The sequence below is a fragment of the Mobula hypostoma genome, chromosome 1 (assembly GCF_963921235.1).
Source record: "Mobula hypostoma chromosome 1, sMobHyp1.1, whole genome shotgun sequence".
In the NCBI taxonomy this organism is placed as follows: domain Eukaryota; kingdom Metazoa; phylum Chordata; class Chondrichthyes; order Myliobatiformes; family Myliobatidae; genus Mobula; species Mobula hypostoma.
The window spans coordinates 27,565,846-27,578,347 of record NC_086097.1 but is presented as its reverse complement, the minus strand read 5'-3'; the positions used below and the strand labels follow the sequence as shown (position 1 = coordinate 27,578,347).

Sequence of the window (12,502 nt, the reverse complement as noted above, 5' to 3'; positions counted from 1 at the left end):
TCTCTCAGCTCTTAAACTCAATCCCACGGTTGATTAAGGCCAATGTACCATATGCCTTCTTAACCACACAGTCAACCTGCACAGCAGCTTTGAGTGTCCAATGGATTTGGACCCCAAGATCCTTCTGATCTTCCACACTGCCAAGAGTCTTACCATTAATGCTATATTCTGCCATCATATTTGACCTACCAAAATGAACCACTTCACATTTATCTGGGTTGAGCTCTATCTGCCACTTCTCAGCCCAGTTTTTCATCCTACCAATGTCCCACTGTAACCTCTGACAGCCCTCCACACTGTCCACAACACCTCCAACCTTTGTGTCATCATCAAATTTACTAACCCATCCCTCCACTTCTTCATCCAAGTCATTTATAAAAATCATGAAGAGAAGTGGTCCCAGAACAGATCCCTGAGGCACACCACTGGTCACCAGCCTCCATGCAGAATATGACCTGTTCACAACCACTGTTTGTGTTCTGTGGGCAAGTCAAGTCTGGATCCACAAAACAAGGTCCCCTTGGGTCCCATGCCTCCTTACTTTCTCAATAAGCCTTGCATGGGGTACCTTATCAATTAGTTTCACTTCATGTCATTAGCTCTCCCACCAACCTTTATTTATTTATTTATCTGTCTATTTATTTATTTGTTTATCTATCTGCCTGTCACTCTCTATCTTTTTTGTATTTGTACAGTTTGTCATCTTTTGCAGATTTTTTGTTTGTCCCTCTGGTTGAGTGTGGTCAGTCGTTGATTCTATTGTAGTTCTTGGATTTACTAGTATCCCGGCAAGAAAACAAACCTCTGTGTCATATATGGTGACATAAAGGTACTCCGATAATAATTTTACTTTCAACTTTGAATTCCATTATAGAAAATATCCTCTCCACATCCACTCTAGGCATTTCAAGGTTTTCTCAGAGAGGGTCCAAAGTCTAAGGGCTGTGCTGTAGACACACTGGCTTCTACATTAGGATGGAATGAAATGATGCAAGTAAACCCCTTGATACACTTGCTGTTTTCTTAAATAATCTGATATTAGACATTTTGGCAAAGGTACTTTCTGTGATAGGACCTGTGGGAGAACTGAAAGCTGAGTCATTTTCACTGGCAGATAACCTGTTTCCATCAGTAGATTTGTAGTTAAATATAGACAGTGTGGGTGTTGCACAGACTGAATAGTTTTCTTCTTAATTATCAGGACTCTGTGTTTTTATTTTTCCCACTCAGATCATTCTTTACACTCCTGACTCTTATTCTTGGCCATCTGTTTAATTATCCAGCAGTCAGGAGCTGTGTTTTATTTTACCTTTCTTTGAACTGCAAATGTTCCTGGTTTTGAACCAGCCTCTCTGCTGCTGCTCTGCATTCCAAATGTATTGGGATGTCTATCTTTTGCTGCGGGTGGTTAATCTCTGAATCTTCTCACTGAGGGTGTTGAACTTAGAACATTACAACACAGTACAAATCTACAGTACAGCAATCTGTGGGTTTCTTTTCCCACAACAGTTGGAGAGGCTAGATAACCGGAGGGTACTTAAAGAGCAGACCATCAAATTTTGAAAGTTCAGTGAATTGGGGTCTTGGGGGAATTGACACAGAAGAAGAGATGAGGCCCAGGTTAGATCAGCCATGAACCATTTGGATGCAGTCCACTTGGCCATAAGACATAGGAACATAATTAGGCCATTCAGCCCATCAAGTCTGCTCTGCCATTCTATCTTGGCTGATTTATTATCCTCTTAACTCCATTCTCCTGCCAACTCCCCATAACCTTTGTTGTCCTTACTAATCAAGAACCTATCAGCCTCCACTTTAAAAATATACAAAGATTTGACCGCCACAGCTGTCTGTGGCAATGAATTCCACAGACTCTCCACCCTCTGGGTGAAGAAATTCCTTCTCATTTCTGTTCTAAGGTTCGCAGGTGAATGTTTGCCTCACCTAGAAGCACTGTTTGGGGCTCTGAGTGGAAGTGAGGGAGGAAGTGAGTAGACAAGTGTGTATGCCAGTGATATTAGACCTGATTCTGATTCTGAATTGATTCTTGATCCTTGACCTCGGGTAACTGGCACAAAGGAGGACATGAGGCCTGGGGCAGATCAACCATGATGCATATGGATTGTAGGCCACTTGACCCTCAAGCCTACACCTGCTACCCATTCCTGCTGACATTATTATAGTGCTTTGCAATTGTTTTTCATTCATACCTGCCGCTGTGCTCAGTTTTCCGGTGAAATACCATTTTCAGCAGAAGCTCTCCCTCAGCCAGCCTGCTAATGCAATCCAGTTTCAGCCACACTTGTAACATTTTCCTTAAAAACCATTGCTTATTTAACTTTTTTATAACAGACACAAAAGGGCATTGTTTTTACACAAAAACATACCACTATGGTTAGATTATCACAGAAAATCAAGGATTAGAAAAGCAACAGCAAAAAAATCGAATAAAATGTCTTTTTTGCAGGTTATTAGTTCCTTTTTAATACTTCCCTGTTGACACGACATTAGTGTGTCATTGGAGAGGAATACATTTATATATCTCCTTATGGTATCTCAAGGCACTTTATAGCCTCTGAAATATTTTTAAACTTTATTTTAGGAAGTTTCTTGGGATTGAAGATGACCTACTTATGCTCTGTTTTTGTAAAGATAAGATTTAAAGATCAGCATTATTTGTCTCATGTACATTGAAACATACAGTGAAATGTGTCATTTATGTCAAAATAACCAACGCAGTCCGAAGATTGTGCTGGGGACAGCCCTTAAGTGTCTGGTGCCAACAGAACATTGAAGTTTCTTTCTACGCCTTCTGGCACATTGAGCGGCAACTTTGCCATTAATTTAGCATTTCTGTCTGTTTTTTACGAGGCCAAGTTGGTAGCACAGACGGAAAGCATGCAAGGAGCCAACCAGACTTGAACCCGGGATCACTCACTTTAAAGTCTGGTGCAGATGCCACTATGGCACCGACAGGCTATAGCTAACAGAGCATGCCCACAACTTACGAACCCCAACCTGTACATCTTTGGAATTTGGAAGGAAACCAGAGCACCCAGAGGAAGCCCATGTGGTCACTGGGAGAACGTACAAACTTCTAACAGACAGCAGAGGAACTGAACAAGAGTTGTTGGTGCTGTAGTAGCGTTATACTAACTGCTACCCTCTACAATTTATCAGATCTTAAGAACGCCCTCTCCAAACAATGCTGCTCATCAGCCTAGGTATTTACTTGGTCCTTGAATCTCAGCATCAATTGGAGGCTTAAGGAAAGGAAGAAAGTTGGAGGAGGCTTGTGTACAAGAATAAACTGTGGAGGCTCGGATTCAGATTCATTTACAGTATTTATCACATGTATAGTGCCTATAAAAAATATTCACCACCCCCCCCAGAAGTTTACATGTTTTATTGTTTTACAACATTGAATCACAGTGGATTTAATTTGGCTTTTTTGACACTGATCAACAGAAAAAGACTTTTGCATCAAAGTGAAAACTGATCTCTACAAAGTGATCTAAGTTAATTACAAATATAAAATACAAAATATTTGATTGCATAAGTATTCACCCCCTTTAGTATGACACAGTCTCCCTGCATATTTCATACAATGTAAAAAAGAATCCTTGTAAGTCAGTACAGTGCCTGTCTTTATTGTAGAACAAGGGAAAGTAGCAGTATAAGTATTTGTTTCCTGATCAAGGACTGTACATGCGTTTGACCTGCAGACAATTGCCAGGCAGCTGGCAGAGATACTCTTGCGAGGAATGTGTGAACAGAGTTACTGGAATCCATTGGAAGATCCTCCACAGCGTTCACTACTGGACGGCTCCATCTACACAGGCTCTTACACCAAAAACTATGCACTGAGCAGAAGACCAAAAGTATACACAGGCGACAGGTAAGTCACAGGATGATAAGTAAGCCGATGCTCCTTCCATTTCTCTCATACGTTCCCTCATCTAATGGGGCTACTAGCTATTTGTATCTTAACTCCAGTTACCCATTTTGGTTCTGTTTGCTTTTGTGTCATTGCTTTGCTACCCCTTGTCAATTTCAGTTCAGGTTTTCAGTTAACCGACAGCTTCAAAGCATGTTAGGGCAAAATAGAACATAGAACAGCAACACAGCACAGACCCTGCGACCCACAATGCTGTGGCAACCTTTTAACTTACTCAAGATCAATCTAACCCTTTTTTCCCACCTAACCCTCTATTTTCTTTCATCAATGTGCCTGTCTAAGAGTCTCTTAAATGCCCCTAATGTATTTACCTCTACCATCACCCCTGCCCAGGCATTCCACGCACCTACCACTCTCTGTAAAAGACCTACTTCTGACTTCCACCTTTCTTCCAATCACTTTAAAATTATGCCCCCTTGTATTAACTGTTCTACTCTGGGAAAATATTCTCTGGCAGCCCCCTCTCTCTTGTGCTCCTTTTATCTCGTGCCTTTTGTCTTGCGTACTTCTATCATGTCACCTCTCATCCTTTTTCACTCCAAAGAGAAAAGCCCTAACTCAGTCAACCTTCCTCATAAGATATGTTCTCAATGTTTCAGGCTGAGAGCCTTCATTTGGATTATGTTTTTATTTGACTTCATAGTTAAGTTTCCACTGCTTAAATTAAATAGATTATTTCACAGATCTATTCCTTTGATATGAAAATCAGCAAAACAAATGGGTCTTAAAACATAGAACATTACAACACTGTACAGGCCCTACAGCTGACAATGTTGTGCCAATCTTGTAGCCTACTTTAAGATCAATCTAACCCTTCCCTCCTACAAAGTAACACACACGAAATGCTGGAGGAAGTCAGCAGACCAGGCAGCATCTATGGAAAAGAGTACAGTCGACGTTTCAGGCCAAAACCCTTCAGCAGGACTGGGGGTAAAAAGATGAGTAGGTTTAAAAGGTGGGGGGAGGGCAGAGAGAAAAACACAAGGTGACAGGTAAAAGGGAGGGGTGAAGTAAAGAGCTGGGAAGTTGATTGCTGAAAGAGATTCAGGGCTGGAGAAGGGGGAGCCTTATAAGAGAGGACAGAAGGCCATGGAAGAAAGAAAAGGAGGAGGAACATCAGAGGGAGGCGATGGGCAGGCAAAGAGATAAGGTGAGAGTGGGAAAAGGGAACAGAGAATGGTGAAGGAGGGGCAGGGTTGGCGGCATTACTGGAAATTCGAGAAATCGATGTTCATGCCATCAGGTTGGAGGCTACCCAAATGGAATATAAGGTGTTGCTCCTCCAACTGATTGTGGCCTCATCGCGACAGTAGGGGAGGCCATGGATTGACATATTGGAATAGGAATGGGAAGTGGCAGATGGAGCATAGGTGCTCGGCGAAGTGGTCTCCCAATCTGCATCAGTCTCACTGATGTACAGGGGGCCACATGGGGTGCACTGGACACAGTATATGATCCCAACATACTCACAGGTGAAGTTTCACCTCACCTGGAAGGACTGTTTAGGGCCCTGAATGGCTGTGAGGGAGAAGGTGTAGAGGTAGGTGTAGCACTTGTTCTACTTAGGATAAGTGCTAGGATAGAGGTAATTGGGGAGGGATGGACAGACAAGGGAGTCGCATAGGGAGTGATCCCTGCAGAAAGCAGAATGTGGAGGGGTGTGGGAAGTGAAAGATCTGTTTGGTGGTGGGATCCTGTTGGAGTTGGCATAAGTTTCAGAGAATTATGTGCTGGACCCAGAGGTAACAGGATAGGTCCAAGTCAGCATGGATTTACGAAGGGGAAATTGTGCTTGACTAATCTTCTGGAATTTTTTGAGGATGAGAGGAAAGAAAGAGTAGCGATTAATGGGTCCCTTTCGGAATGGCAGGCGCTGACTAGTGGGGTACCACTGGGTTCAGTGCTGGGACCGCAGCTGCTTACAATATAAATTAATGATTTAGATGAAGGGATTAAAAGTAACATTAGCGAATTTGCAGATGACACAAAGCTGGGTGGCAGTGTGAAATGTGAGGAGGATGTTATGAGAATGCAGGGTGACTTGGACAGGCTGGGTGAGTGGGAGGATGCATGGCAGATGCAGTTCAATGTGGATAAATGTGAGGTTATCCACTTTGGTGGTAAGAACAGGAAGGCAGATTATTATCTAAATGGAGTGAAGTTAGGAAAAGGGGAAGTACAACGAGATCTGGATATTCTTGTACATCAGTCACTGAAAGCAAGCATGCAGGTACAGCAGGCAGTGAAGAAGGCTAATAGCATGCTGGCCTTCATAACAAGGGGAATTGGGTATAGGAGCAAAGAGGTCCTTCTGCAGCTGTACAGGGCCCTGGTGAGACCACACTTGGAGTATTGTGTGCAGTTTTGGTCTCCAAATTTGAGGAAGGACATTCTTGCTATTGAGGGAGTGCAGCGTAGGTTCACAAGCTTAATTCCTGGGATGGCAGGACTGTCATATGTTGAAAGATTGGAGCGACTGGGCTTGTATACACTGAAATTTAGAAGGATGAGAGGGGATCTGATTGAAACATATCAAGATTATTAAGGGATTGGACACGCTGGAGGCAGGAAGCATGTTCCCGCTGATGGGTGAGTCCAGAACCAGAGGCCACAGTTTAAGAATAAGGGGTAGGCCATTTAGAACAGAGTTGAGGAAAAACTTTTTCACCCAGAGAGTGGTGGATATGTGGAATGCTCTGCCCCAGAAGGCAGTGGAGGTCAAGTCTCTGGATGTTTTCAAGAAAGAGATGGATAGAGCTCTTAAAGATAGTGGAATCAAAGGTTATGGAGATAAGGCAGGAACTGGATACTGATTGTGGATGATCAGCCATGATCACAATGAATGGCGGTGCTGGCTCAAAGGGCTGAATGGCCTACTCCTGCACCTATTGTCTATTGTCTATTGTCTATTGAGGTAGGTGAGGATAAGAGGAACCCTAACACTGGTAAGATGGCGGGATGATGGAGTGAAAGTAGACATGCATGAAATGGAGGAGAGGCGGTTGAGAGCAGTGTTGATGGTGGAGGAAGGGAAGCCCCTTTCTTTGAAAAAGAAGGATATCTCTGTCGCTCTGGAATGAAAAGGCTCATCCTAAGAGCTGACATTTTTACAAGAGGGCGGTAAAAACTATAAACGCAAACAGGAATTCTGCAGATGCTGGAAATTCAAGCAACACACATCAAAGTTGCTGGTGAACGCAGCAGGCCAGGCAGCATCTGTAGGAAGAGGTGCAGTCGACGTTTCAGGCCGAGACGTCTCAGCCTGAAACGTCGACTGCACCTCTTCCTACAGATGCTGCCTGGCCTGCTGCGTTCACCAGCAACTTTGATGTGTGTTGGTAAAAACTATAGACCAGGTAGCTGTGAGAGTCCGTGGGTTTATAATAGACATCAGTAGATAAGCTGTTTTCAGAGCTAGAGACAGAGAGATCGAGAAATGGGATTGAGGCGTCAGAAATGGACCAGGTAAATTTGAGGGCAGGGTGGAAGTTGGAGGCAAAGTTGAAGTTGACATGCTCCGGATGAATGCACGAAGCAGCACAACTGCAGTCGTCAATCTAGCGTATGAAAAATGGGGGACGGACACCAGTGTAGGCTTGGAACATGGATTGTTCCACAGAGCCGAAAGGCAGGCATAGCTGGGACCTATGCAAGTGCCCATGGCTACACCTTTCATTTGAAGGAAGTGGGAGAAGCCGAAGGAGAAGTGGTTAAGTGAGGACAAGTTCCACTAGATGGAGGAGAGTGGTGGTGGAGGGGAATTGGTTGGGTCTGGTGTCCAGAAAGAAAGGGAGAGCTTTGAGGCCTTCTTGGTGTACATCTCCATCGCCCACGAGAATGAAGGAGATGTCCTCCTTTTTCAAAGAAAGGGGCTACCCTTCCTTCACCATCAATGCTGCCCTCAACTACACCTCTTCCATTTCATGCACATCAACTCTCACTCCATCCTCCCACCATCCTACCAGGTGTAGGCTTCCTCTTGTCCTCACCTACCACCCCACCAGCCTCCAGGTCCAGTACATAATTCTCTGGAACTTCCGCCATCTCCTGCAGGTTTTCACCACCAAGCTCATCTTTCCCTCCCACCCCCCACCCCCCACCCCCCCCCACTTTCTGCTTTCCACAGGGATAGCTCCATATGCAATTGCCTTATCCATTTGTCCTTCCCCACTGATCTCCCTCCTGGCACTTATCCTTCCAAGCAGAATAAGTGCTACACCTGCCCCTACACCTTCTCCCTCACTACTCTTCAGGGCTTCAGACAGTCCTTCCATGTGAAGCAGCACTTCACCTGTGAAGTCTGTTGGGGTTATATCCTGTGCCTGGTGCTCCCGGTGTGGCCTCCTGTATATCAGTGTGACCCGACATAGATTGGAAGACCATTTCACTGACCACCTACGCTCCGTCCACCAGAAGAAGCAGGATCTCCAGTGCCACCCGTAATTCCACTTCCCATTTCCATTCCGATGTATCAATCCATTGCCTCCTCTACTGTTGTGATGAGGCCACAGTCAGATTGGAGGAAGAACATCTTATATTCCGTCTGGGTTGCCTCCAACCTGATGGCATGAATATCGATTCCTCGAAATTCCAGTAATGACCCCATCCCCCCTCTCCTGCACCATTCCTCATCCCCTTTTCCCTCTCTCACCTTATCTCCTTGCCTGCCCATAGCCTCCCTCTGGTGCTCCTTCCCCCTTTTCTTTGTTCCATGGCCTTCTGTCCTCTCCTGTTAGATTCCCCCTTCTCCGGTCCTGTATCCCTTTCACCAATCAACTTCCCAGCTCTTTACTTCACCCTTCCTCCTCCCAGTTCCACCTATCACTTTGTGTTTCTCCCTCCCCTCCCCTCCCCTCCCCTCCCCTCCCCCCCCCAGCTTTTAAATTTACTCCTCTTCTTTCTTTTTCTCCAGTTCTTCTGAAGGGTCTTGGCCTGAAACGTTGCCTGTACTCTTTTCCAGCATCTGCAGATTTTCTCTTGTTTCTGATTGGACATCCAGTTTTTTTTCCATCCATGTGCCTACCAAAGAGTTTCTTAAATATCCCTAATGTAAATGCCTCTACCACCACCCCTGGCGCTCATTCCACACACCTACCACTCTCTGTGTAAAACAGCTACCTCTGACATCTCCCCTATACTTTCCTCCAGTCACCTTTAACTTATGCATCCTCATATTAGCCATTTCCAACCTGGAAAAAAATCTCTGGCAGTCCACTCAGTCTATGCCTCTTATCATTTCTTTTGTTTCACTTAGAAGTGCTTAAATTTGAATTACTTTGTCATTTAGAATCTTTTTCTCAAGTGCAAAATGGTTGACTCAGTGGATGGGAGTATACTGTACAGACTCAGCACTTGGGTGAGTTTGCAAACAATAGCAATATCACAATTTTTGAGTTTCTAAAGTCAAATTTCCATTTCTTTGCCTCTTGCTTCCGTTGGTTTTTGTTCATATAAAATATAATGATCTTCAATCAGCTTTGAAGTGGACCATTTAAGGTGCCCTGAGAGCATTTTAGGTGCTGAAGCTTATGAATGTGTGGTCTCAGTTGGTTTAACTAATTAAAGTGCCTTTTACATCCACAGCGGTAATAATTGTAATTCTTTAGAGGTGAAGAAATCCACATTATAGTTTGAGCAGAAATTGCCTGTGATTTTTGGTGATAAATGACATGGTGTGTATTGATCACAGCACTAGGACAGAGATGCTCAGCTACACAGATCTCAGACGATGAGTGCATATTTCCCAAGGCGCCTGCTGCCTAATCCTCTTAAACCAAAAGCAATAATTTAGAGCATGTCAATTTATTTTCAGCCTTACTCTTATTCGGTTAAAATTCAATGCCATATCAGCTTGCGATTAGGATCACCTGGCTCTTGAAGAAAGCATTCTCAAAGAACTCTTAGTAGTTTTCTTTTGTGAATCTATTCTTGTAGACCCTTGTACTTAGACTCAAATCCGGAGTCTGATCCAGAGTCATGATAGATGTCTCTGTACACAAAGAGTAGAACAATACCAGAGAGGTTAAGAAATACAAGCAAAATAGAGCCATAGAGACATAGAACATTACAGCACACAACAGGTCCTTTGGCCCATCTAGTCCATGTCAAGCTATTATTCTGCCTCATTCAATCACAGCACCTGGGCCATAGCCCTCCATTTCCCTCCGATCCACACAATTATCTAAACCTCTTCTATGTTGCAATTGAACCTGCACCTCCGCTGTTGCTGGTAGCTCATTCTACACTCGCACTACTGTGAGTGTATTAATTCTCCCTCAGGTTTCCCTTAAGTATTTCACCTTTCTCTCCTAACCTACAACTTTTAACTCTAGTCTCACCCAACCTCAGTGGAACAAACCTGCTTGCATTTCCACTACCTATACTCTTCATGATTTTGTATACCACTATCAAATCTCCCTTCATTCTCCTACACTCCAGGGAATAAAATCTTAATATATTCAACCTTTACCTTTAATTCGGATCCCACAGTCCCAATAACATCCTCGTAAATATTTTCCATACTCTTTTAATCTAACTGATATCTTTCCTGCAAATAGGTGACCAGAACTGCACACAATACTGCAAATTTGGTCTCACCAAAGTTTTATACAACTTCAACGTAACATCCCAACTCGTGTATATTGAGTTCTATGACAGTCAATGTGCCAAAAACTCCCTGTACACCCTTATCTACTTGTGTTGCCACGTTCATGGAATTATGGATCTATATTCCCAGATCTCTGTGGATAAGTACATGGATGGGAGAGGTATAGAGAGCTATGGCTTATGTGCGGGTCAGTATGACTAGGCAGAATAATAGGTAGGCTTATATTAGATGGGCCAAAGGGCCTGTTTCTGTGTTGTAGTGTTCTATGACTGAAGTACAAAGCAAAAATAATGGAAGGGATAAGTGAAAACTCAGGTGATGGACTCTTCTATTGGTGTAGTTCTATGATATTTCAAGAAAGTATGAAAATGCTGTGTCCTTTAATGTTGGAAAACAAAAAGTGAAAGGTGATTTAATGGAAGTGTTTCAAACTCCAGGTTGGATTGGGTAGCTGGTAGAAATGGTGATTCTGAATAATGAATATGTAAGGCATTGGAATCAAGGAGTCATGAACATGAGATAGAGACACAAGAGACTGCAGATACTAGAATTTTGTAAAAAAAAAACACGCACTGGTTGAGGAGCTCAGTATACCAAGCAGCATTTGGGAGGCAGAGGGGATGGTGACCATTTTGGATCGAGACTATGGATCAGAACTGCGAGTGGGGTGGGGATGGGAGGGAGGCAATGAGACAAGGGCTGGAACAGATGGGAGAGAGGGAAGGGCTGGTGGATGATGGTTAGCATCAGAGGCAGATACAATTGCAACATTCAGAGATTAGAGAATAGCTTTGTTTGTCACATGTACATCAAACATAGAGCGAAATGTGTCATTTAAGCCAATGACCAACACAGTCTGCAGATGTACTGGGGATAGCCAGCAAGTGTCACCATCTTCTGGCACCAACATAGTATGTCCGCAACATAGCATGTCTACAACATTCCATGTCCACAACAAAGCATGTCTACAACATACAATGTCCACAACATACCATGTCCACAACATACCAATCCTAACTTGTATGTCTTTTTGGGAGGAAACCAGAGCATTCGGAGAAAACCCACACAGTCACATATAAATTCCTTACAGTGGAAATTAAACACAGGTTGCTGGCACTACAGTAGCGTTACGCTAACTGTTGGACGACCATGCTGCCCAAATTTAAAAGATATTTGGGTAGCTACATAGACAGGGAAGGGCTTGGAGGGTTATGGGCCAAATGCAGCGACTAGCAGGGAGGATGCTGTGGTCGGCATGGACCAATTGGGCTGAGGGGCCTGTTCCTATGCTGCATTATTCTATGAGAGAATAAGATACAGGTAGAGCCAAGTGGCGATTAAAATAGTTATAATTACAGTCAGGGGCGGTACTACTTTATTCAGTAGTTAAAATGTAGAACTAGCTAGCATATTATTCAGATTCAGATTTATTTATCACGTGTACATTGAAACATATAGAGAAATACATTAAACAAGAAATGGCTGAGGGCAGCTAGCTGCATTGGTTGCCATATATTCTGGCACCAACATAGCATGCAACAATATTCAGCAAAACAACACAACAGCAATCACAACACAAAACAAGACAACAACAGAAAAACAAGCTTCTTTCTCATCCTCATGGCCACCCACCCGCTCACATGCACAGACAAGCCTCCAACTTCAGGACAGACCACTCCAGGCCTCAGTCCTGGGCCCTGGACACACTTTGCAGACATTGGGCCTCCAACCTCCAGTCCTGGTTAAACAATTGACGTAAGTATCATACATGAATTCATAGGATACAAATGCCAGGAAATGGCCGTCTCCAACTAAAGGAACAGCTCCCTTGATATTCAAAGGCTTTATCACCTCACTATAGGAAGGATGTGGAAGCATTGGAAAGGGTACAGAGGAGATTTACCAGGATGCTGCCTGGTTTAGAAAGTATGCATTAT

General features: G+C 43.7%; 1 protein-coding gene across 3 annotated transcripts in view; it reads left to right on the top strand.

Moving 5' to 3' along the window:
* The window catches only part of ttc7b (tetratricopeptide repeat domain 7B), a 477,499-nt gene that overhangs the window by 204,767 nt on the left and 260,230 nt on the right, over window positions 1–12,502 (top strand). For all 3 annotated transcript variants that reach the window (XM_063045085.1, XM_063045099.1, XM_063045092.1), the window contains one exon: window positions 3,726–3,898. In XM_063045085.1, coding sequence (XP_062901155.1) covers window positions 3,726–3,898 — 173 coding nt within the window. The remainder of the gene's footprint in view (window positions 1–3,725; window positions 3,899–12,502) is intronic.